At 41.3% G+C, this 25,886-nt stretch overlaps 1 protein-coding gene across 3 annotated transcripts in view; it reads right to left on the reverse strand.

Annotated features, from left to right (window-relative positions):
• FEZ2 (fasciculation and elongation protein zeta 2) overlaps nt 1-25,886 on the reverse strand; it is a 59,108-nt gene that overhangs the window by 23,847 nt on the left and 9,375 nt on the right. For 2 of the 3 annotated variants that reach the window (XM_054022219.1, XM_054022217.1), the window contains exons 4-6: nt 24,951-25,095; nt 13,125-13,393; nt 5,712-5,792 (exon numbers count right to left, since the gene is read on the reverse strand). In XM_054022219.1, coding sequence (XP_053878194.1) covers nt 5,712-5,792; nt 13,125-13,393; nt 24,951-25,095 — 495 coding nt within the window. The remainder of the gene's footprint in view (nt 1-5,711; nt 5,793-13,124; nt 13,394-24,950; nt 25,096-25,886) is intronic. The other variant, XM_054022218.1, reaches the window with a different exon arrangement.

The following is a 25,886-nucleotide window of genomic DNA, read 5'->3' on the forward strand; positions in this document are numbered from 1 at the left end:
TCCGTCATGGATGTAGACATGCAGAGCCATATAAAAGGAAGATAGCATAGGATCCCCTGGCAGTAGCAAACATTCATTCTATGGCTCCAGGGTACATGCTATCATCCTTAAGAGGGTTGGCAGCTCCTCAAAATATGAGGATGTCCTAATTTTGAGACTGAAGGTCAAGGACTGACTCATTCACCCTCTTCTTCGTCATCCTTTGCTTGTCCCATTTCTTCTTTATTTTTGCTCTTCTACAGACACTGAATCTGGACAACTTTGAACTGCCAAGTCTTATGGGGTACTTGAGGAGGCTTTTCCTGCCCTTCTTTTGAGTTCTTTTCTGGGACTACTGTCCTTTCTCAGGACAGGGGTCAAGTCTTTGTCTGAAATGGGCAGAACTGAGCCTGCACCCGTTCTTTACCCATCTTTCTTATTGTGAGGGTTGGAGCTGCTGCCCTACCGCTTAGGCCAAGGTGTAGTCCGGGGACTCCCAAATCTCTTTCTACACCAATGGAGAGTCATACATTGTCGGAGCTCCCTGAGGGAGATCCTTCCTTTTTCACTTCTTCTGCATATGAACCACATTAGGCAACGTTTCACCGCTAGACGGCATATCCATTGTTGTGCACCCTACCACCAAGTGCTTTCTGAAAGGCCTCAACAACATTTACCCTAAAGTGTGAGTTCCTACTCTACCATGGGATTTCAGCTTAGTTCTCCAGGGGCATCACCAGATGCCCGTTTGAACCATTAACGACATGCTGCTTCTCCACCTGTCAATGAAGATGGCTTTTCTAATTGCCATTATATTGGCAAGATGGGTGGGAGAATTAGGGTCCCTCGTGGCTGATCCACCCTACACAATATTGTCCGAAGATACAATTACTCTCAGACCACATCCTAAGGTCATCTCACCATTCCACCTCAACCAACTAGTGGTTCAATAAGAGGACTCATCAGCTCAGTAAAAATCACAGTTGTTCCACAAGACTGTAGATTCTCATATATAAGATCCTCATAAATCAGGTAACCAGTGGTGAAAAAGAAATTGGTCTAACTGCATGTGGATACAAATTTATGATTAAAAAATGGATTTTTAATTTAAATACATTTTTATGTTTAAAAATAAACCTATTTAAAATTAAATTTGAAATTATGACAACTGATATTATGATCAACACTTAAATATTATTATTCTTTTAATAGCTTATAGTAAGGAATATGTGTTCATTCCAAAGTTTTAAAGAAAGTCAAACCACTGAATTGAAGGAAGTCAATGGCTAAGCACCTGGAACCAGAGTTTGTTGAAGTGCTAAACCAGCTTTTGACAGCATTAACTTCTTCTGCAGGGGCAGAGAGACTATTTCCTTAATTTCAGTTTTCCCAATAAGGACAGTTCATTAATTCATTCAAAGCTGAGAAATTGAACAGGAGTGGAAAAAAGCAAGAAAACTTGTTTCTCTCTTCCATTCTACAAATAAAAATGAGGTGAGAGAGGTAGATATCTACTAGTTCTAAAATCATGGAGACCAGAAACAATCAGTTCAATTCACTAACCAAAGATAATACTTACTTTGTTTAATAAGTCAGTTAGTTTGAAATGCAAAACATGTTTTAAATAAACTTTTTTCTTATGTATCTAGCTTATTTAAAGTAATTCTAACAGTTTTAAAATCCTATTTTTGTGCATTTTTAAATGAATTCCAACTTCCATCCAAATCCAGATCAAAACAATTCACAAGTTAAAAAACCAACCAACTTGTAAATAGTAAAAGCATCACTGACAATTGTCTAACATAAAAATGCAAAATTAAGAATTTAAATATATGTATGTTAAGCTATATAACTGCTTCAGCGTATAGATAAAGTGAATCCACTTTGTCTGCAAAAGGTACCAAATTTAGTGTAAAGGCTATATTTAGTTGCAAATCAACATGTTTTAATGGTTACCAAACAATGAAAATGTATCTTTTTTGGGAAAATAACTAAAAATACTAATACAGCACAAGATTACATTATTTAAATCAAAGTTTCCTGTATGCCTCTTAAAATCAGTGATTTTAATCAATCCACCCTGACCTAAACTGTATTAACAGAAAACACAAAACACGAAAACTAAGCAAATATGTCTGTAAACCAGATTCAGAAGTTTGGAAACTGATCAGTTAAGTGCATGCAGACAAGAGAAGGGTCAACATGAGCCTTGTGCATATTAATCGAGAAGCATTTTCCTAAATTCCTTCAGAGTGACAAGGGGAAAGTGAGACATCAAAACATTCTCCACCATCTCAAGTGCCAACCTGTTGGGTACCAAGATTCCAGATTGAGATCTAAAAAGATGCTCTAGTTCCAGGTGATCAAAGCAGGCAAGAACCTCAGTCCAATAGGACTGGCTACTACCATCCCCAGCTCGGAGCATGCTGTCTCTCACCCAAAAAGGAAGCTCTGAAAAATATCCTTGAAACTTTGGTGACTCCTGTACTTGGTTAGAACCATTACTACTTTATAAAGTGGAATAAAAGGACCACGTGAGTTCTTCATCAAAGGAGAGAATTTGTGCATTGCCTCCGTGGTCTGCACACTACCATTTTGCAAAACAACTGGCAATTGTGTGTGGCAAATAGACTTCTCTCAGATTTACTTCATAAGCCCCAGATCTAAGAATCACTTGTGAGGGACTATTTTCAGTTTGCTGAACTTGTGCCATTGTCATCTCCGTTTCTCCCAGGAAAAGGCAGCTAAGCATGTCTTATGGGGCATTGCCCAGGTCCTCATCACATGGACCCTGACAGAGATAACCTGATCCACTCCTCCTACATAAATTATCACAGACTGATTTCTGATGTCTTCTGGGACATTTAGTCAACAATGCTTCAGACAAATACAGGGTTATCCTCGTCTTCAGGATACTAATATAGTTTAGCTTTCTAGGGAGGCAATGAGCTGAGTGTGGAACCTCCTTCTGTACACACTACTCTTCACACAGTGGATTCGTATACAGCTAATACAATATGTACTGAAGAAATATGGAAGTCTCTCTTAATTATAAATTGTTCTTGCAATGCCACTATGTCAGAGTATCTCAGGGTGTTTATTACTCAGATGTGGCAAGAGACTGGGTGACTTGTGATCAACTGGGATATCAGGCCAAACCCAGGTTGCCTTGCTTGGTGGTATCTCACAGATACCACACCACAGTTCAGTGACCACCTTCTGGCTCAATACCTGCAGTACAGTCAGGCTCTGGTAAATGATCCTGTCACATTCTTGCAAAGGGAATGAAGGCTTTCATGTCTTACAGGGCTCCTACTCTCTCTCGAGGACAAGAAGTGATATGTAGTTTTAGCTTTTTACTATAAGCCTTTGAGACAAGCACCCTATTTGCGGCATGGATCAATACTTTGCTCTTTCAAGATGTTGCCCTTGGCTAAGTTGCCAAGACAAAAAACACATGCACTTACGTTATGTATGGATATGCTGCTATAGCCACTAGGGATCTTAGGTTATGTGGGGGTTGATTTCATCCCCAAACTCTTTCTGCTGCTGCTGTTTAAAGTAAACTACAGGAAGCACCAGGGAACGGCTTGCTGTCTGTACACCAAGTTCTATGGCACTGAAGCCTGATTTCTCCAAAGTCCAGGATTCCACGACACCACAGCTTAGTTAGGTATCCCTCCCCTTTGAAGGGAGAATGGGAAGGAAATTCCATAAAATCAATCTTCCACATATACATTGGGCCTTTTTCCTTTCACACCGGAAGGATAGAATGGGCCCTAAATTAGTTGTTCTTGAGAAATAATCTAGAGAAGTAAATCCTCTGTGATGCTGTATGGAAACTGGGGGACACTTGAGGATATTATGAAAATCAAATTGTAAAACTGTAATGAATTTTGCCAGATAGGCCATGTAAGGTATCTGCAAAAATGTTATAATTTGCCAGATATGATAATCTCATTTATGTGTTTGTATCACCTTTGTATTACGAGTTATAGATATGTATGTCTGTCTGCATTTCAAACTTGGGCTATGCTTCTGGGGGACACCCCCAGACAGTTTGGGCATCAGCTCCGCCTAGTCTGCTTGATGGACCATTAAGACCATCAGCTATACAGGTGACCCATTGAGAGAAGGCAGATACACCTTATAACTCAGCAAGGCATGCAGGGGCATGCCTATGGACAGAACTCTAAGGCTTTCAGGCCATGTGCTGGGCAGCTTCTGTTTGAAACAAAGGAAGCACAGGCCGCATGGCAAACACAATATAAAAGGCACCTGCATCTTCTCCATTTTGTCTTCAACTCTGGAGGAACTTTGCTACAACCTGAAGCTCTGAATAAAGGACTGAATGACCAATCCAAGCTGTGGATGTATTCCAGAGGGCCTTTCAAGCCAGTAAACTCACCAATACTGCAAGGATCCTGATATATGGACTTTGAAGGCTTTGTATGTATGTGACTATTTTACCATTTAACATCTCTCTTCTTGTTCTTTTTCTTTATAATAAACCTTTAGTTTTAGATACTAAAGGATTGGCTGGCAGCGTGGTATTTTGGATAAGATCCAAACCTATACTGACCTGGTAATATGGCTGAGCCTTTGGAGTCAGAAGAACATTTTGTATATGCGAGTAGAGTTTTAAAATAACTTCTCACTGTACTGGACCTAGGTGCTGATTGGGAGTCAGAGACTGGACTGAAACAAAGGGAGCTTTGTGATTTTTTCCTTCTTCTTCTTGATAACCAGAATGGGGGATTAGAAACACAGTTTGTGACTGGTTGGGGAGTTTAAACTGCAGTGTTACCCACCAGTCTTGGGAAGATTTGCTCTCCCTTTTGCAGCCTGCCCTGACCTTGCCATTTCCAGTGAGGGCTGCCCCAAGCACCACTGGGTCACACCCTCAAGTTGACTACATTTTAAGAATCTTGCTGTTTATCAATATCATAAGTACTATACTAAAGATATTACACAAACAATTTTTGTACCATTACAGTTCAGAATCTAAATTAAAATATGGTAATTAAATACTACTTTGAAATAAGGATAAAAGTTCTATATTTAACAAATGACACGATATATTAACCATTATCCTAAATAGTGGTATTCTATGCCATGTATTTTCTTTATTAATGTTTAAATCCATAAAAATACAAACTTACCTTTGGATATATTATTGTATCCAGAATATTTGTATTCCATACAACTGGCTGCTTTTAACATAATGCAATTGTCAAAGGTGTAAAGATATACATGCAATTTTGTAGATGCAATTCTGTTACTCAGAAGAATGGGCTCTGAATATTGGGGTTTGCTTCTTCTTTATTTTCCTTACTATAGGTTACCTACCTCCTTAAGGCTTAAGACTGGAGTGACATTTCTAATTTGATGTATCTTTCTAAAGTGGGTTTTATATACATGCAATACATTTCAAGCATGCATTATGCTAATTGGTTTTTTTGGGGGATGTGAAATAAAGCCTTGGAGGAGGCTGTTATTTCAGCGCATTATGTCATGCACATCAAGACTTGAGTGGTCTTTACTCACTGAGGAGAGAAAAAGACACTATAGGCCTACAGCCACCCTGAAAGCAGGAGAGGATGTTGTGAGCATACAGCAGTTATTTTTTCAATCTGAGCACTAAATATGCTTTAGTTGCCAGCTTTCAAGACCTTGATTTCTACAATAGTAGCAAGCAAAGAATGAGGAAAAGTGAGAGGATAACCCAGCACCTGTTTCTCTCCACCCGAGTTTCCAAACGTGTGGCGGAAGCCATTCTGAATGACATTTGAGATCCCTTCCATGCTGAAGCGCTAAAGATAGCAAAAACATGGCAGAAAAAGAAGGGGACAGAGAAACAAGTTCAAAGACTATTAGTGAGCATTTACCCAGACAACGTAAGTAAGATGAATGCCAGAGACAAGCTGTTAGAATGTGTTACAATATATTTTAACATGTCTGTTTGCTGATCATATGCAGAAGAAAGCTTTTACAGAGGGGTTTATGATTAATAAATATGAACAACCATATAAATTAAAAAAAACTGACCTGATTTCAAAAAATTTTTTGCACAGAGTCAGAGGCAAAAAAACTTTATATGGCAGACCACATTTATACATAAGTACATCCACTTAGTCTAGATTTAAACATTTTTTAAATAAGAACTAAGATTTTAAAATATATTAAGAGTATCTGAAATACTGTAAATAGGCTGATAAAGATCTTCAAAGTTTATTTCAGAGACAGCGCCTCTTATAAAGTTATTATTCAAACACTATCATATTTAAAGGTACACTGCTGACATTTAATATTTTTATGAAGTCCGATGGAGTATATACTACCAATTAAAAATGTTTTATAAAAATTACTTTTACATTATTCTAAGAATTTTATGCTTTTGTATTTCCTCTGCTACAATAACAGCAACAATTAACCACAGTAATAATTAACTATATTCCCATAATTATGCTGATATAAAAAATGCACAGTTAGTTAACTAAGCAGCTATATTAATTTCAAGCTCCATTAGAAACACGTGGAAGCCAAGTAAAAATAATCAAAATGTATCCTACCAAATCTGTCCTTTCATTATTTTCATTCCACTCTTGTTTACTCAAGGAAAGAAGTTTAACAGATCCACACTTCTGAGAGTCAGTCTCACACATGAAATTCAGAAGCTGACAAACTAAAAAGTAAGTAACCCCAGGATATTCGTAGAGAGCTGTGATTTTATATAAATATAATGTTACACGTGTACATTTCCCTGCATTTAATTTTTTTAAAGGAAGAATTAAATGCTATGTTAATACAATGTTAAGTTTGTAAATTTAACACACAAAATTCAGGAAATGAAAAAGTGAAGGCTCTCAAAGGCACCTTAATGCGCTTTCTTGGAATATACTAAAATATTTTTGTGATTCTAGCACACCTGTATCCATACCATACAGACTACTGCAATAATATTTGTACAAAATATGTCATGAGGTATCATATGAAAGTTAATAACACGCTGGTTATTAATATAATTGTGAAATCCATGTGTTAACCTCATATGTGAAGTTATGAATTCCCTTTGTCTGATGTTACTAAAAATGTTTGAGACCAGACAGCTTAGCCTAGGTGAAGGTGATAAACATGCCTGCCATAGACAAAGGAATGTGGGTTTACCTCAGTATACATACTGGCAGTAAACAAAGCCATCGAGCTAAACTGGTGGGGGTTATCCTGATCCTGAACTCGAGAGACATTGAATTAATATGGCTCATTCACCCCAGAAGATTGAATCCCCAGAAGGGCTTCCTGACTTGGAAGACATCCCTTTGGAGATGTAAGGAACAGAGACAGACTCCAACTTTATCCTTCACCCTAAGCCATTTGATCTCCATGATGGGTCCTGGCCAGCCCGGCCAGTAAAAGCTGAAAAGGAGACTGCGGGTGAGAGAAACCATCTTGAACAAAGACTGCATCATGCTACATTAAGTATTAGTCTTTTAGATGTGTGGTTTCACTTTTATTTTCTTGTAACCATTTCTACCTTTATCCCTTTTATCTGGTATCGCTTAACCCATGGCTTGTTTGTAATAAACTTGTTTTCTTTCATTATAAATCATCAATGTTGTGTACTTCAGTAAAGTGTGTGCTTCTAGAAAGCTAATAGGTTGGAGTGTTTTACTGTCGCTGTAAAGACAGTGAACCTATAATTTCTCTGGCAGGGTCGAGTGAGATAGACTGGTCTCTGCAGTAGGACGATTTTGGGACAAATATAGGACTAAAAGGGTACTATGGTCAGCTTGCAAGGAGCAATCAGGTTGGGCAAAGCTAGGATGAGGCTTGTGGGCTGCTGGGGTCAGAGCCCTAACCTAGATCAAAGCTACACACTCACAATGAACCCAGGATTACATGGCAGATGGTGACTGAGCCTGGGTGAACCCCAGAACATCACAATTTTACATCTTCAAAGTCCTGAATGAACATTAACAAAAGTACTGTGAAGATTAGTTTAAGTAGGTTAAAAAAACCTTTATATTCATTTTACAGTTCAAGAAAACAAAGAGCAAAGTGATTTGCCCAAAGTCTATCTGTAAGTAAAGGGCAAAATGGGAATTAGAATATTTGATTACTAATCTTGTTAAATATTTGATTTCAAACACATCTGCAATGGAATTATTCTTGCTACAGTAAGAGAGACTTCATATTTCCAGTTTTTGTGTTTACATATAAAATACCATTGCACTACTGAAGACTTTTGCGTTTTAACAATAGTAGACACTTCTTTGCTTTCCACACAAAATTGCTTGAACTTGCAATTTGAAAATACACTTTTGAAAACTGACCTATTTGTTTAGCTGCCTATAAAAAAAAGTTACGTGATTAACTTTATGTAACCATTTAAACCTAGGCCTAGGATCCTGGACATATGTAACAATCTATATTTAAACATCTCAACCGAAGTAGGTTTTTCAAAGGTGATTAACTCCTGCAATCTTCATTACCATCAATGGAATCTGGGGTTGCTCAACATCTCTGAAAAAGCAGGCCAATTCTACTTAGATGTCTAAATATGTATTTAGGAGCCTAACTTTAGGCAACCTAGTTTGAAAATGTCCTATATCAGGGGCTGCATACCTACATGTAGAAGTCTCAAATCCATTTATTTGAAACTCCAAAATTGAATAGTTTGAGCCACCCCATGTCATTATTTTTCTCTTTATAAAAGTTAATTTAAAATATCACCTTTTGCTATCCCATGATAAAAAAAACAATAAGGAGTGCATTTTCTATAAGCTTTTAACTGAATTTCCAATATCACTCAGTAAAAACAAGCTAAACCTATTTTATACAAGGAATTTATTCCTTACACATGCTGTTTCTTTTTGAGATTAGAGTTTTCCTAAATTTACTGGTGTATAAAGAGAGTGACTTTTAATTATGTTTGGTATAGTCTTTCAAATTTTAGTCATTTACATACAATTCTCTTAATACCCTTGCTTAAAAACAATGATAATGTTCACCCTCTGATCGGTCTTGCTTATGTCACAAAGACAAGCAATTCTTTCCCTTTAGCTTCAGCTATTCTCCTCTAAGGGTTTGTCTACACAATTTTTGTACTGATTTAACTATACCTGTTTAGATACGGATATAGTTAAAATCTGTGCAACCCTTAAAGTGGATATAGATATGCTGATAACAGTATTTATATTAATTATAACTTATTTTGGTAAATCTGCAGATATTCAGATTCTAGACAGTCCAAAGTTTCATTAAAAAAAAAAATCTATCCTTTATGCTTGGAAGACAGTCTTCTCAATTCAAACTTAAGTAACTCTTTCTAGAACTGAAACAAGAACGTCAAGAAAGATGTGAACTGCCCCACATTCATCTCACATATGTTAGCTGAATCCTAAATAAGACACTTACAAGGTCTAAAAATGTAGACAGGCAACTGAGCGTTCAGTATGCACATACAGTCCCATGCTTGTCAGTACAACAAAGCTTAAGAACTACCACTTTTCAATATTTTTAAATTAAGCTGTTTCAGAATTAAAGAGTATCTTGTTTAGTCAAATAAAATAATTGTTTGAAGAAAAGAGAGACCACGTACTAATATCACACATCACAATTTATATCACTTAAAAGCAACAGGAGACATGTGACTGAATATCCCAGTTCCATATCCCCTGGGAAGAAAGGGATCTGAGAATTAGCGCCAAGATGGTACACAGTGGACCCAGAGGTCACAAGATTGATTCTTGGAAGGTATCCAAATAATTTATTTGCTGTTCAGCTGCTGAATCTCATTCCTGAGGATAAAACCCAGAATAGTGGATCTAGATATCTAACTTCCTTCAAGGAAGGCTACAAAATATATACTCACTTATGCTGGTTGCCTCTGAAATAGTTTACTACTCAATGAAAAATTAATATATATCCCTTGATGGAAGGTGAATCCCTTACTCAATGCAAACAGAGTTTACAAGCGTGCTGCTTTAAATTTGTGTTCGGTTAAAGGGTCAGTGCGCCAACATTATTATTTATCCTGTTCTTTACAGTGGCTAACATTATTGTGATATAAAACCCTTCATAATCTATGATCTAAGTAGTAAAGCAGTTGAACCCTATGAACCTTCCCAGTAGTTACAATTGCTTTCTGTCCTTGTACACAGTGAAGGCCAGACAATTTTCAGTCAATGGCATAATACAAGTCGCATTATTTTCAGCACCCTCAACCTTGTTCTCTTTTCTGTTTGTAACCCTCTTTTCGCTCCTATTCTTTGAAGAGGGTTGCCATATAAAAAAAGTCTGCATTTGTCAACTATTCCCAAACATCAGGGGGTAGCCGTGTTAGTCTGTATCTACAAAAACAACAAGGAGTCTGGTGGCACCTTAAAGACTAACAGATTTATTTGGGCATAAGCTTTCGTGGGTAAAAACCTCACTTCTTCAGATGCATAGAGTGAAAGTTACAGATGCAGGCATTATATACTGACACATGGAGAGCAGGGAGTTACTTCCCAAGTGGAGAACCAGTGTTGACAGGGACAATTCAATCAGGGTGGATGTAGTCCACTCCCAATAATAGATGAGGAGGGGTCAGTTCCAGGAGAGGAAAAGCTGCTTCTGTAATGAGCCAGCCACTCCCAGTCCCTATTCAAGCCCAGATTAATGGTGTTAAATTTGCAAATGAATTTTAGTTCTGCTGTTTCTCTTTGAAGGCTGTTCCTGAAGTTTTTTTGTTCAATGATAGTGACTTTTAAATCTGTAATAGAATGACCAGGGAGACTGAAGTGTTCACTTCCTGGTTTATGTATGTTACCATTCCTGATGTCCGATTTATTCTTTTGTGGAGGGACTGTCCGGTTTGGCCAATGTACATGGCAGAGGGGCATTGCTGGCACATGATGGCATATATAACGTTAGTGGATGTGCAGGTGAATGAGCCCTTGATGGTGTGGCTGATGTGGTTGGGTCCTCCGATGATGTCGCCAGAGTAGATATGGGGACAGAGTAGGTAACGAGGTTTGCTACAGGAATTGGTTCCTGGGTTGGTGTTTCTGTGGTCTCAAAGAGAAACAGCAGAACTAAAATTCATTTGCAAATGAATTGACACCTCCTCATCTATTACTGGGAGTGGACTACATCCACTCTGATTGAATTGGCCCTGTCAACACTGGTTCTCCACTTGGGAAGTAACTCCCTGCTCTCCATGTGTCAGTATATAATGACTGCATCTGTAACTTTCACTCTATGCATCTGAAGAAGTGAGGTTTTACCCACGAATGCTTATGCCCAAATAAATCTGTTAGTCTTTAAGGTGCCACCAGACTCCTTGTTGTCACTGTTTGGGAATAACATCACACTCCTACTGTTTTTCCTCTGCTTTTGCAAGGATGTAGTAACTGCAGTAGTAGCTTAATCAATACTGACTTCTTACTGGCTTTCACTATATTCACTGGGAATTAATCCCTTTCATCTGGTTTGTAAATGGCAAGAAGAAAATTTGGTTTGATTTAGATATACATTTTGGCAGGTTAATCTTAAATTTTAATGTAGGTTGCTTAGCTGCCTCATCACAGGCACCATATCAGTATATTAATTTTTAAAAAATATTCTCTAATCTATTATTGAGTATATTTTCTGTTACCTGGTATACTTAGATTTGCTACTACTTACACTGTAAACCCAGCAGAAAAAGTAATATTCCTATTTAGCATTTTCAGAATTAACAAAAAACAAACCAAAAAGAGTTTGTTGAACAGTCTAGGTTCCTCGGGGTAGGTGTTACTTGCCTTGTTTTGAATCAAATAAAAGTGTGATTTTTACATGATCCTGTAAACTGTCTGAGCATACCTTAAGTGGCAGTTTTGCTTAACAACTTTCATATATACAGTAATTTTTTGATCTGACAGCAAACGCTTTCTACTAAAAAATTATACTACTACCATTTACATTCAATTTCCATTATTTTATGGTAGGCTAAACAACTGAAGAATATTTCTTATGTTCTCCTTCCTCCTCTCTCATTAACGAATAGTATTATGCACAACTTCTAACAAGTACAGGGGTTAACCGTACTTCTTCCGTCATCATATCAGTTTGATAACATCACAATGTGAAATGGGTATGCACCTTTTCTTTCCCAGTGGAATGAGTTACAGAAATAAAGAGAATTATTTAGGTATAAACACTAGAATGCATGACAGGAACCATCACAATTAACCACAAGGTTACATTCTACTGTCTATTTAAAGTTTGCAGAGATAAACCATACACTGTATTCTGATTTAAACAAACTATAAGGAGTATACAAAACATCAGTATTACCTGTATATTAGCACCCAAAAAATTAAAATAATGAAGTAATGTGAAATTTCTGTTTGGATCACATAACAGTGGCAATACAGTAATCTAAAATTGGATCTTTTAACACTAAACTGGACAAAGTGTTCAAAAAGAATACTGTAAAGAAAACAACTGCATTGGGAAGAATCTAGACTGGATGACGTAATAGGTCTTTTCCATCTCCAACTCCTGTTATTTTAATCCTGTCAGACTTTTTTCCTTTGGTTGATCGCATAGTTTATAGAGAGCAAACCAAATTTATCTGTCTTTGGATATTAAACTTTAAGCCCAATCCTACTGTCATATCAGTTAACAGGAACTTTGCCACCGACTTCAGTGGAACCAGCATGAGGTCTATATTTCACTATTCATAAATTTTGCAAGCTAGACTCCATCAGATTAATTAAGATTTGTACAGCTATATCAATGACAGTACTGTACTTCCTGCATGTCTAGCAGGGATATGTGTTTTACTGCCTACACAGTCAAAATCATGAGGCATGTACACCTCTCTGATGAGCAATGCACAACTGATTTTGAGCCAGAGTGTAAGTGATAAAGTTGCTGCTCAGAAGCTGGGAAAAAGCTAAAAGTCTGGTACGTTCCTTTTCATGGTTCCTAAGTCTCGAGGGAAAGAGCTAGGCATTGCCTATGCTTGAAGGTAAGGGGAAAATTTACATCATTTACTAGGTGTCAGAGGTATTTATTACTACTTCCTTATTGGATAAATGTACACTATGAATAACACTTAAAAACCCCAGAATCCTGCATGTATCTCTATATAAGTATCACAAAGACTCTCTTACTGTTCCAGGCATATGACCTCTTTCTTGTTTGCCATTCTGAGGACTACCATTTTTCAGCTTTTTCTTCTTCTTCACTGTTTCTTTGTGTTCTCTCTGTTTGTTTTGTACTTCGATGAGGACAGAAATGAAGCTATTTTTCACTTCCTTTTCAAACTCCAGCTCATCCCTTAGAGCCAACTGCTGTACCAGCTCCTCAGAATAATCCTTAATGGCAGTCTCAATTTCTTCTAGTAGTTCATTTAGTTCAGCGACAGACAGTTTTTGTACTTCTGTTAGAAAATAAAGACAAAGTCAGAGTATGTTCTGCATAATGTAGAAAAAGCAGTGTCAGTTTTTTAGGCATGGGGAGATTATCAACAAAAAGGATTTTTAATCATCCCAAGCGTTTTGATAATTTACATTTCCACCACCAAAAAGATGCCATAAAAAATTCTAAAACAAACCTACTATGTGCTTCGTGGCGATACAAGTTCACCATGAGCTTTTTTTAGGCTCACTATTAACATATGAAAATAACCACAGCTTTTTGATTACTCCAGAACTTGGTGCAAAGTTATACATAATTTGCAAATACAGGATGACAACTATCCCTAAAGAAAGTGTGGTGAAGCTGCACAAGAACCATCTCCTGACATGACAATCTTGCTATCTATCAGTTTATGTCTATTTCTCTCTCTCTGAAAAGCTATTGAAAAAGTTATGGCAGGACAACCCATGGTCATTTCTGGAGTCTGCACATTTCAGGCCTGGTATGATCAAGAGCTCTACTGGGTGATGAAATTCTAACTATGGATTCTGTTGCTGATTCTTTTAAATCCACGAGAAGCTTATGTAACCAGTGATCACAAGATGTTGCCGACATCTGCAAATTGTAGGAAGAGTGGATGAGTCACTCAACTGGCTTTGCTCCTTTCTTACAGATCTCACACAGTAGTTTTGGGCAACTGCTCATTTGCTCCAAGGATTCTCACAAGGGGTGGTACAACAGCCTACTTGTTCACCCTGAATAGGAGGGGTGACAATCAGATCAGTGGAAGGCTAGTAAGAAAATAGGGCTGTGATATATTTAGCATGACAACAATACACAGCTCCATGTCTCTTTCTTCTCTGTTCAGGCTACTGTGGTGGGGAATGGATGATTTCATGTCTCTGAAATAGGGACTAGATCAGTGGTTCTCAAACTTTTGTACCGGTGACCCCTTTCACATAGCAAGCCTCTGAGTGCGACCCCCCACCTTATAAATTAAAACCACTTTTTTATATATTTAACACCATTATAAATGCTGGAGGCAAAGCGGGGTTTGGGGTGGAGGCTGACAACTCGCGACCCCCCATGTAGTAACCGTGTGACCCCCCCGAGGGGTCCCGACCCCCAGTTTGAGAAGCCCTGGCTATATGAAGGCTAGCTGACACTCAAACCAGACAAGAAAGAAGTGATGTTGGGTCAGCTGTGGGGAGTATCAAAATACAATAGTGAAAGTTATATGGGATACTTGACAGAGGGAGCATGTCCACTATTTGCAACACAACTTTGCCTTTTAGAGTATTGTTAGCTCCTAAGTGGCTCAGGTAGTAGGTGTGACAAAAAGGAATCAGCAGACATGTTCAGATTAAAGCCTGCTTGATTTAAAAGGGAAGATGCTGATCAACGGATGTTCTCCAGGAGCATTCTGGCTGTAGAATTCACTCCCGCACCTAAGTTTGCCAGAGCTGGGATTTGTTACCACCTAGACATGCCACAAAGCCCATTTTTTCCCATTGGCATTTGGGAAGCAGGTCAAAGAGGGGACCTGAAGAATATGATACATATAGTGTGATGAATGAGATGGATATTATTGTGTGGTCAGGTTCAATTATCGAGTATTTTGTAGATTTTATATTGTTGCAAAATTGTTTTAAGGATGTTAAACTGCCACCCCTATAGATAGGTGCTGAAAAAATTAAATATATCTACAAGTACAACTCCCGCAAGTAGCAGAGGATATAGCTGAAACGTGATTTAATTTCTTCAATCACCCAGTAGGAAAATTAGACTGGAGCTAGCTCTTCTTCACTTCCTTGCTAAGGGGGAAATCATCAGCATTACCATGGATGGCTCTTCATACTGGCAAGGGACTAAGGGGCAATCTGTACATCCTCAGAGAAGCTTAAGCCTCAACCGACTTTAAAATCTTAAAGCAATTTAGGCTTAACCCTTAGAAGACTTTAAAGTGGTTCAAACTGCCAAAGGCCTTTAAAACTGTTTAAGGTGCTTATGCCACTCTACATTTTCAGCACGCTGGCTGTGGCCTCTACTTAGAATCATAGAATTGTAGGACTGGAAGAGACCTCGAGAGATCATCTAGTCCAGTCCCCTGCACTCATGGCAGGACTAAGTATTGCAGACCATCCCTGTCTTGTAGCATAGCATATTGGTTATGTCATGGTCAATCAGTTTCTGAATAACTTGGTGTCCCAATGTGTCAAAAAAAATTGCAGGGATGTAAACATTCAGTAAAATCAAGTCTGATTGTCAGTGCTGGCAAAACAAACATGCCATCCTATGCATCCGAAGAAGTGGGCTGTAGTCCACGAAAGCTTATGCTCTAATAAATTTGTTAGTCTCTAAGGTGCCACAAGTACTCCTGTTCTTCTTTTTGCGGATACAGACTAACACGGCTGCTACTCTGAAACATGCCATCCTAGGTCAAGGCATTCTGATGATGTAAATGGCAACTAGAAGAGAGTGAAGTTCTCAAATGCAGATTAATTCTGAAATTGCTTTGCAACAGAAGAAACTGAGGTAATAACCACTTTCTGTTTGGCAATGACCTTAGAAGATGTCAGAGTAGATTCTGAGGAATTGGCAAAGCAAAACTAAATGATTTTTTCATGCAAACCAAGGCATCAGTTGGTCAAAGCTGACTGTTCATCCATAAAACAAAATGAACGACAGGAATAACTGATAAGGAAGAGCAAAAATAATAGCATATGAAATACAAACCAACGCTGAATATCAAAATGTCTCTGAGAACACCTGAATCTTTTGGAAAATGTGGAAACCTTACTTAATAGGCTTTGAAGTCTATGCCTTGGATTCCCCATCTCTGAAATACAGATTTTGAAGCCTTAGAGCAGTGGTTCTCAAAATTTCATTGCACCACGACCCCCTTCTGACAACAAAAATTACTACATGACCCCAGGAGGTGGGGGGGAAGGGGGAGCGAAGCCTGAGCCCACCCGAGCCCTGCTGCCCTGGGCAATGGGGGCCCAAAGCCAAAGGGCTTCAGCCCCAGGCAGTGGGGCTCGGGCTTCAGCTTTGGGCCCAGACCCCAGCAAGTTTAATGCCAGCCCTAGCGACCCCATTAAAATGTTTGAGAACCGCTGCCTTAGAGAATGCTGCCTGGGATTGCCAGAGACCAGCCAGGACAGTACAGTTTGCAGTCTAAGTTTGATATACACTAAAGACAGTGAGTTATCTTGCCAAACACCAGGTAGTTTTGTGGAGAGGTTTTGGACAATACAGACCCAGAAAGCAGAAGTGAGAATGCTGTCAAAACATTCTAAATCCAATGAAAACCAGGATGATGTGGTGACATTATGTTACATTTTTGGTTACACTTTTCCCCTCACCTTCTCATTTATGCACTCCCTATCCGTGGCCCCACAAAGTCACGGGACCTCCTGGTCAACTTCCTCTTAGCCCTGTCTAAACAGGCCATCTATAAAACCAGGGAGAGGAGGTTGGCTGATGGAGGTTCCTGTGACTGTGGGGCCTGTTTCCGATCCTCTGTCTGTTCACGTATCTGGGCAGAGTCCCTCTGGGCGGCGTCCACTGGCTCCCTTGATGCCTTTGAGGAGCAGTGGGCGCTGTCCAGGGTTCTCTGCTCGGTGTCCCCGTCAGGTTCCCTTCTTTTGACCCTGTGACTGCACTCCTGTCCCTGTTTTTACATTAGTTGTCCCCCGTAATTATTTGAGTTTCAGGCCCTGTGGATCCTCCCCTTAGGCTGGGGGGGACCCTTTAGCAGTGGGCGGGCGTAAGCCACTTCCTGAAGCCCAATAGGTACAGGCTGTCAGACTGGGGGTGGGACCCGCTCTACTATGCCCTGGAAAGTCTCATCTATGTACCTGTCTGTCTCCCTTCGCTCCTCCCGTTCAGCCACCCTGGTCTCAACAGCCCATGCTCCGTCTCTGAGGGCCAGGAGCAGCTTGCACTAAATGCGCACATACGCCACCGGCCCACAAGGCGAGTAATAAGACATGTCTTTTCCCAGAGGGCAGTTTTGAAGCGCAAGCCAGCAAAGCACAATCTTCAGGGGCATAACTTAACTCTTTTTAGCCAAGAGTTTCATTTAACTGCCATTCAGTATATCATGGTCACACTATAAATGTGAACTCTCCTAAGTCTTCCTTTTTTGCAAGACAAAGAAGGGAATCTAGTATTTTCCTTTGCCACAGAATAAAAGAAACAGTTACTTACTGTAACTGTGGTTCTTTGAGATGCGTTGCAGACATGTTTTCCACTTAGGTGTTTGTGCTCCTAGTGTGCCAGAGCCTTTTGCCTTAAAATACTCAGAGGGGTGGCGCTCATGCCTCGTGGCCCCTCCCCTGGCTATGAGGCAGTGCCGCCCTCACCCCCGCCAGTTCCTTCACACCGAAATCCCATGAGAGGAGACTCCTATGCAGAGGGGAAGGAGGGAGGGTTGTGGAATACACGACTGCATCACAGCTCAAAGAACTAAAAGTAATTTATTTTTCGAGTAGATGCAGATGTGTATTCCACTTAGGTGACTCAAGTAATATCCCAATCTGGAGGCAGGGCTTGGAGTCTTCTGAAATAGGGATCGGAGGACCACCCTTGCAATGCCTGGGTCTGCTCTGGAAGATGCAGTAAAATAGCGTAATAGTCATCCATACATATGTTTACGGACCATGTGGCTGCCCTGCAAATGTCCAGTTTGGAAATATCACCAAGGAACACTATCAACGTCGCTTGTGCCCTTGTAGAGCGAGACCTGATGAGGAGGCGTAGCTGAAGCTCTGTCATACGCAGTCTTAATACAGGATGTTATCCATCTAGAGATGGTCTATGCTGAGACCGCTTGCCCTTTCATGTGGTCTGCATATGACATGAACAGACAAGGCAAAACACCAAACAGTCTAGTCCTGTCTAAAGCCAGACATTGCCAGACATCCAGAGTATGGAGGTGCTGTTTCTTTGGGGAGGAATGTAGTTTAGGGAAAAAACAGATAAATATGCCTCCTGATTCAGATGCAACGGAGAGACCACCCTGGATAAAAACTTCAAGGGTGGTCACAACGTTACCTTTTGCTTGGAGTATTGAGTGTAAGGCAGCTCAGACATCAGAGCCTGCAACTCTCACACCCTTCCTGCCGATGTGATGGCTATCAAGAATGTGGTTTTCGGAGACAGGAGGGGCAGTGGACAGGATGTAAGAGGCTTGAATGGAAGGCCAATCAGAGCCATCAGAATCATGTTTAAGTCCCACAGGGGGACCAGATCCCAATCTGGAGGATGGAAGTGGAGAAGCCCTTTCAGAAATCTTGAAAGCATGTCATTGGAAAAAACTGACTTCCCTTAAATAAGGGGATGAAATGCTGATATTGATGCCAAATGCAATTTCAGTGAACTGAGCGCAAGGCCCAATTTCTGAAGATTTAGTAGGTACTCCAAGATGTCCTGGATGGAAACCCCAGTCAGTTTGGGTCCCACACACCAAGAACCTCTTCCACTTCACTAAGTAGGATATCCTTGTGGAGGACTTCCTGCTATTGAGTAGGGCTTGCTGGCCAACCACCGAGCACTGCTCTTCCTCTTCATTCAGCTAAGTAACAGCCACACCCTAAGGTGCAGGGAGCTGACCGCAGGATGGAGGGTGTGGCCGTAGCTTTGAGTGAGCAAATTGGGGTGGAGAAGAAGCATTATGGGAAACTGAACTGACAAAGCAAAGAGGTCTGGAAACTTTGGCCACCCTAGAGCAATTAGGATGAGCTTGGCCTGATCCGCCTTGAGCTTGAGGAATGATGAGAGTAGGGAGAAAGGCATACATAAGAGCTGACTGCCAGCTGCAGTTGAAGGCTTTGGAGAGGGAGTCTGGACCAATGTCCCCCCAGAACAGGCAACACTTTCTGTTTTCCCTCATCACAAACAGGCTGATCGTGGGGTTGCCCCACATTGCAAAGATGACCCAGAGGACACTGGCCTTCAGGGACCACTTGGTGCTCAGAAAGAAAACCTTGCTGACATGGTCCGCAGGATGATTTTGCGCCATGGGCAAGTGCTACCACAGTGATGTCTTCTTTGATGAAGAATTGCCACAGTTGATCACCTCTAGGCAGAGTAACCTGGAATGTGCGCCCCCATTGTTTGTTCACCTACGCACAGACAATGCCACTGCAACATAATATGTGAACTACTGAGTGCCTGATACAGTCCTGGAAGGCATGACATGTGCAGTGAATGGCCCGAAGCTCCAGCATGTTGCTATGGAGTAAGGATTCCTGTTCTGATCCTAGACCCTGCACCCTCAGCAAGTCCAGGTGCCCCCCCACCCCAAGAAGGGAAGCGTCAGTAACCACTGACTTTGTTGGAGAGGGCCGAGCAAAAGGGCTCCCTTGGCACACATTACATGGGAACACTCACCAGTGTAAGGAGTCTAGGACTAGTGGGGGAAGGCGAACTAATCTGTCCAGAGAATACAGGGCAAGGAGGTACACTGTCCTGAGCCACATCTGAAGAGGCTGAAGGCGAAGCCTGGCAAACTGGACCCCCTTCATACTAGGGGACGTGTGCCCCAGCAGGCTAAGACACATCCGGACTGTCGTTGTGAGCTGAGTTTGCAGTCTGAGGCAGAGCTGTAAATTGCCTGGAAGCAGTCGGCTGGCAGGAATTGTCTTGTCCTTATGGAATCTAACAGGGCTCCAAGGAACTTGATTTTTTGAGTGGGAGCCAAGGTTAACTTTCCAGTGTTTACAATGAGTCCCAGATGGTCAAGCAAACACAATGTGGTGTTGACATGGGCGATAACCACCTCTCTTGAGCCGCCCCTTCAGCAACCAATCCCTGAGTTACGGAAAGATGTGAATTCCTTTCCTCCTGAGATATGCCATGACCCAAAGCCATTTAAAAAGCTGGGTTTGTTTAGTTTGGAGAAAAGAAGATGGAGGGAGGACATGGTAACAGTTATCAAGTACATAAAAGGTTGTTAAAAGGAGGAGGGAGGTAAATTGTTCTTGTTGACATCTGAGGATAGGACAAGAAGCAATGGGCTTCAACTGCAGCAAGGGTGGTTTAGGTTGAACATTAGGAAAAACTTACTAACTGTCAGGGTAGTTAAGCACTGGAATAAATTGCCTAGAGAGGCTGTGGAATCTTTCTTATTGGAGATTTTTAAGAACAGGTTAGACAAACACCTGTCTGCGATGGTCTAGATAATCCTTAGTCAGCCATGGGTGCAGGGCACTGGACTTGATGACCTCTCGGGGTCCCTTCCAGTCATACAATTCTATGCATTTGGTGAAGACTCGGGTGGCAGATGAGAGGCTGAAAGGGAGAACTGTATACTGGAAGTGGTGCTCTCCTACCACAGAATGAAGAAGCTTCCTGTGGCTTGGTAGAATCACCACATGAAAGTAAATGTCCTGGAGATCCAAAGCAAAGAACACGTCATTCTGAGACAGTGCAGGGAGGATAGCCGATAGATGAGGTTCTACATGGTCACTATTTTATTAACTTGTTGAAGCCATGAAGGTTGAGGAGTGTCTCATCCAGCCCTTGGATTTTGGTATCAGGAAATATCCTGAGTAAAAGCCATGGCCCTGGTGTTGCGGCAGAACTTCCTCCACCACTCCCAACGTCAGCAGAGAGCTGACCTGCTTGACGAGTAATGTCTTGTGAGAGGGGTCCCTGAAGGAGGATAGGGAGGGGGATGTGAAAGGGGTGTGGAGAGGAACTGGATTGTGTAGCTCAATTTAACAGCATCTAGGACTCAGCTGTCAGAGGTAACCGAGTCCTATGAACTGTTAAAACGGGCCAGTCTGTCCCCAAAGGGACTGGGGGGCTGGGGAGGAAAGATGAAGAGGGTGGAGTAATGCTCTGGACTAAGGAGTCAAAACGGGCGCTGGGGGAGTGTGTGTGGATTGCCTGAAGCCTGTGCCTGATTGCTTCCTCTTGAGGGATCTATCTATCCTTCTTTCTAGGGGGGAAAAGGCTGCACACAGGAATGCTGCAGGGGATACTGTTGCTGCTAGCGAGCCCCATGGCAACGTCTTTGCATGGACAGCATGTACACTCCCAAGGACTCCTTTAAGGATTCCAGTGCTAAATACCATCAGTCTTGTCTGAGAACAAGACTGAGCCTAAGGGCAAGTCCTCTATGGCTTGCTGGATGTCCAAAGCGATCCCAGAGTTTTGTAACCATGAAGCCCTCCCCATAATTAGAGACCATCACCGTGGCCGAGGTGTCTCCAATGTCAAGGGCAGACTGCAGGGACGCTTTGGCCACCGAACAGCCCTCCGTAACGAACACCTAGAACTCCTCAAACGAGGCTTTGGGAAACTGGTCCTTGACTTTGGACATGGCTGACCAATAGAAGCAATCATACTTGGACACCAAAGCTTGTTGATTCACAATATTCATCTGTAGGGACAATGAGGTATAGATACTTCTGCCCAAAAGATTCCAACTGCTTGGAGTCTCTGTCCTTGGGGTTAGACTTGAAACTCCCCTGCCTGGCCCTGTCGTTCACTGCCATTACAACCAGGGAGTTTTGGCCCAATGGGAATAGAACCCTTCAAATCCTTGTATCAGAATGAAGTAGCTTATCCACCAGCAGTACCGAGGCCGGTGTACTCCACAGGGCTCTTGGTAGCTCAAGGAGCCCATTACCAGTCAGTAGGACTATTTCTCCCAGGGATGGCAGGCTGTAGAATGTCTACCAGTTTGTGTGTGTTCTCTTGGAGAAACTGTACCAGGATGCCAAGCGATGTGGCTATGCGGTGTAAAAGGTCCTGGTACAATTTAAAGTCCTTTTGGATAGGAGAGGATGAGCCAGGCAGCACACCATCATCCGGCAACAAGTATCTCGACTGAGCCAAAACTGGTTCTTGCTCCAGGGCAAAGCGTCCGGAAGGGAGAAAGGCCATCAATGCCTAGGCACATGGCTGTTCTGCAGTCACCACCGCTGATCTGACAGGTGACTTCAGCTTTGACCGGGACAAGGAGCAGGATCTCCACAAGTGAGGAGTGTCCCACTGAGTCAAAGAAGCCCATTGATACAGGTAGGGTATTGGTGGACAATAGTGCTGGAACAAGGACCTCCGTCCCAGCCATGGTGCACAGCCAACCCTGGGAACCATACTGGTCCATTGGCAGCCCTCAGAGCTTGTTGGGTGATGTGGAGCAGGATGACAACCAGCCTGACCTGGAATCAGAAGAGCCTTGGGATCTCGGCAACCAGGGCGGAGCAATGCATAAGTGAACCAACTAGTGGTCAGATTCATCGATCACTCAGAACAAGGCAGAAACCATAGCCCTGATGAAGGCAGTACCATTGGTACTGAGCTTGCCAGTGCTACAGCCGTTGGTCCTGACACAAACAGCGGTATCGAAGCACACAAGAGCATTGATGTCGAGGGTGGTGAAAGTTGCCATGGGACCATCTGTGGTGTCAAATGCTGCTGAGCTGAAGAGAGTCCCCATACTGATTCTGGTACCAGTTCCATGCCCACTGTGGGAAGGAGAATGTCTGGGTGCAGTGCCAAGGGGCATCACAATTCAGTGGGGTGGTCCTTTGGAGGGGTTGCTGAAGGCGCAAGCTTTGGAAAGTTCTGTACCAGTGGGGAGGATGAAATGGAAAGGCAGAGCGGGTCTGCCACAACCTGGTACATAGACACAGCAGATACAGTCAGTACTGGCATCGCCCTAATTGGTGCCAGACTCAACAGACATCCGGAGACCAGAACTGGTGTCAACAGCACGGGGTTTCTGCCCTTCCTACTGAATACCAGTGAACAATCAGAGGTACCCACACCATCCCATGTGCCAGAACCAGTCAAGTGCCAGTCCCTGCTTTTCCTGTAGAAGGCAGAGGAGTTGCCCTGCGACCTGGAGTGGTTCCGATTGGTCTTATGAGACCTCTTCATCAGTGCCAATGACTGAGAACAGCTCCTCTGCCTCTGCGGAGAGGCACCTGCCTCAGAACAAGAGGCAATGATGCTCTCCGAGCCAGAGGGCAATCTTTGGCCCAAAGAGGGCTTTGGTACTGGATCAGGTCACATGGACTGTTCAAGCAGCTGCTGTTTGAGGTGAAGGTCTCGCACCACCTGAGTCTGCTTTTTGAACTATGTACAGATCAAACAATGCTCTTTAAGGTGGGCCTCACCTAAACAAAGTAAGCACTGCATGTGGGGGTCACTGTTGGGGATAGCCCAGCCCCTCCATACAAAGGACAATGTTTAAACCCTGGTGAGGACATCACTGTGGAACACTACCACTAACACTATCTACTGACTACTAACACACACTAATTAACTAACTATATACAATAAACCAAGCTAAAACTAAAGGCAAGACTGTGAGAGACTACAACCACACATAGCTCTGACTCCAGCCAGGGGCGATCAGAAGGAACTGAGGGAGAGAGTCAGAGTGGCGCTGCCTCATATAGCCAGAAGAGAGGCCACCGCCACAAGCACCACCCCTCTATGGGTACTGCTAGGCAAAAAACTCCAGCACTGGGTGCACACACCTAAGTTAAATACATGCCAGCATCTACGTGAAGAACCAAAAATGCCCAAAATCTTCTTTAAAAGAAGTCTTTGAAAGTTAAGGTGAAACTCTCACAACCACCCTCAACAGAAACTGCATTATGCAGTTGCAGAAGCCCATTATGCAGTTGCAGAATCACAGAAAATAACTGTTCATCTGATTCTTCTCTTGTTTATACCAAAACAGAGAAACTATAGTAACTGAAACAACATCATGGAAGAACTTTTTCTTCATCTTCTACAAAGCTTTCAACTTCTACTAATCTTAGTTCATTTCTCTAAATGAAGAATACAGTACACACTAGCCTTAGCCTTAATGTGCATCTATCTGTAAGACACTATCATCCTACCTAACTTTTAATATGTTAATAGTTTAACAAGGAATACATACCCTGTAAAAGGAGTCAAATCCAGCATGTCAAACTTTAATACAGCTGCTTTTGTTTTAAATACTGTAAAGGTATGGTTTAATATTCAATTCTAGGCAAACACATTCATAGCAGTTTATAATGTTTATTTATTGAAATCAATTTATGTTTCTCAGCTATATAGATATAGATATATTATAGTTTACTTTGCCTTTCAAGATTTTCTGACTGCATTTTCAAAGGCAGATGATTTCACAGATGGAAATCAAGTATCAGAGGGGTAGCCGTGTTAGTCTGAATCTGTAAAAAGCAACAGAGGGTCCTGTGGCACCTTTGAGACTAACAGAAGCATTGGGAGCATAAGCTTTCGGGGGTAAGAACCTCACTTCTTCAGATGCCAAGCAACAGAGGGTCCTGTGGCACCTTTGAGACTAACAGAAGCATTGGGAGCATAAGCTTTCGTGGGTAAGAACCTCACTTCTTCAGATGCCAGTGCATCTGAAGAAGTGAGGTTCTTACCCACGAAAGCTTATGCTCCCAATGCTTCTGTTAGTCTCAAACGTGCCACAGGACCCTCTGTTGCTTTTTACAGATGGAAATGATTATAGATCAAGTATAAGGTAGTTTGAACCATTAGCTATTTTCAATAAGTTAAAAATATCGTCAAGATATTAAATGAGTACCCCTTACTCTCTTCATAACTGTTGTTTGTACTGGATCTCTTGAGTGTTTGAATTTCCTGGGAAAGCATGGAGAGCCGGTCTGACTGCGTGGGTGTTTCTTCATCTTCTGGGTCAGGTGATTCCTGCATCATTTCCTCTATTTCTTCAATCACCTTTAATAAAGATGCATACACATACTCTTAGGGAGAGAATCACTGGTAACAAGCAACAACTTATAATTTGCATATGTTCTACTAACAAATCATCAACTTTTTTACTTTTTAAATTTTCTATTTCTAGATAATTTTTCTTCCAATAAATGCATATTAGGTACTACTAACAAGGCAAAGCCAATGTTGAGACTGGGAATCAGGCATATCAATATAAAGGGAAATTTCTTTAAAAAGTAGAAAATAGGACTATTTGCACAAATTAGTCTTTTCATAGCAAGTTTATTCATTAAACATATTGCCTCATAGTGGCTAAGAAATAAAGTTTGCAGCCATGCATACATAATTCTTTATATAAAGCCCTCTGTCTCTCTGCTTCAAGACCACTGACGATTTGTTTGTATGTCTTTTTCTGATATTCAGTCTAAGTTAAACCACTTTATTCCATGATAAATATTTTTCCTCAGTCCTTGATATGTACATCCTTCAAATATTTGTAGATAGGTATTCTCCCCTTAGTCATCCATAGCAAAACTACAGTATATTTTAGTTACTTTATTCTTTCCAGATAAGCATACCTTCTACAGCCCTTTAATCATTTTTATTGCTCTCTCTCTCCAGTTTGTCAATATATTCCTGTTAATTAGGCACCCCAACTGAATGCAAAATTTCAGTTGTGGTAACACCAGGCTTATCCAAAAAAGGAACTACAACCTCCTGGTTTTGTAAACCAATTTTTTTTTTTTTTTTTTTTTAAACCACCACATCGCATTTATATTGTATATTGCACATTT

This window comes from Malaclemys terrapin, chromosome 3 (genome assembly GCF_027887155.1).
Source record: "Malaclemys terrapin pileata isolate rMalTer1 chromosome 3, rMalTer1.hap1, whole genome shotgun sequence".
Classification (NCBI taxonomy): domain Eukaryota; kingdom Metazoa; phylum Chordata; order Testudines; family Emydidae; genus Malaclemys; species Malaclemys terrapin.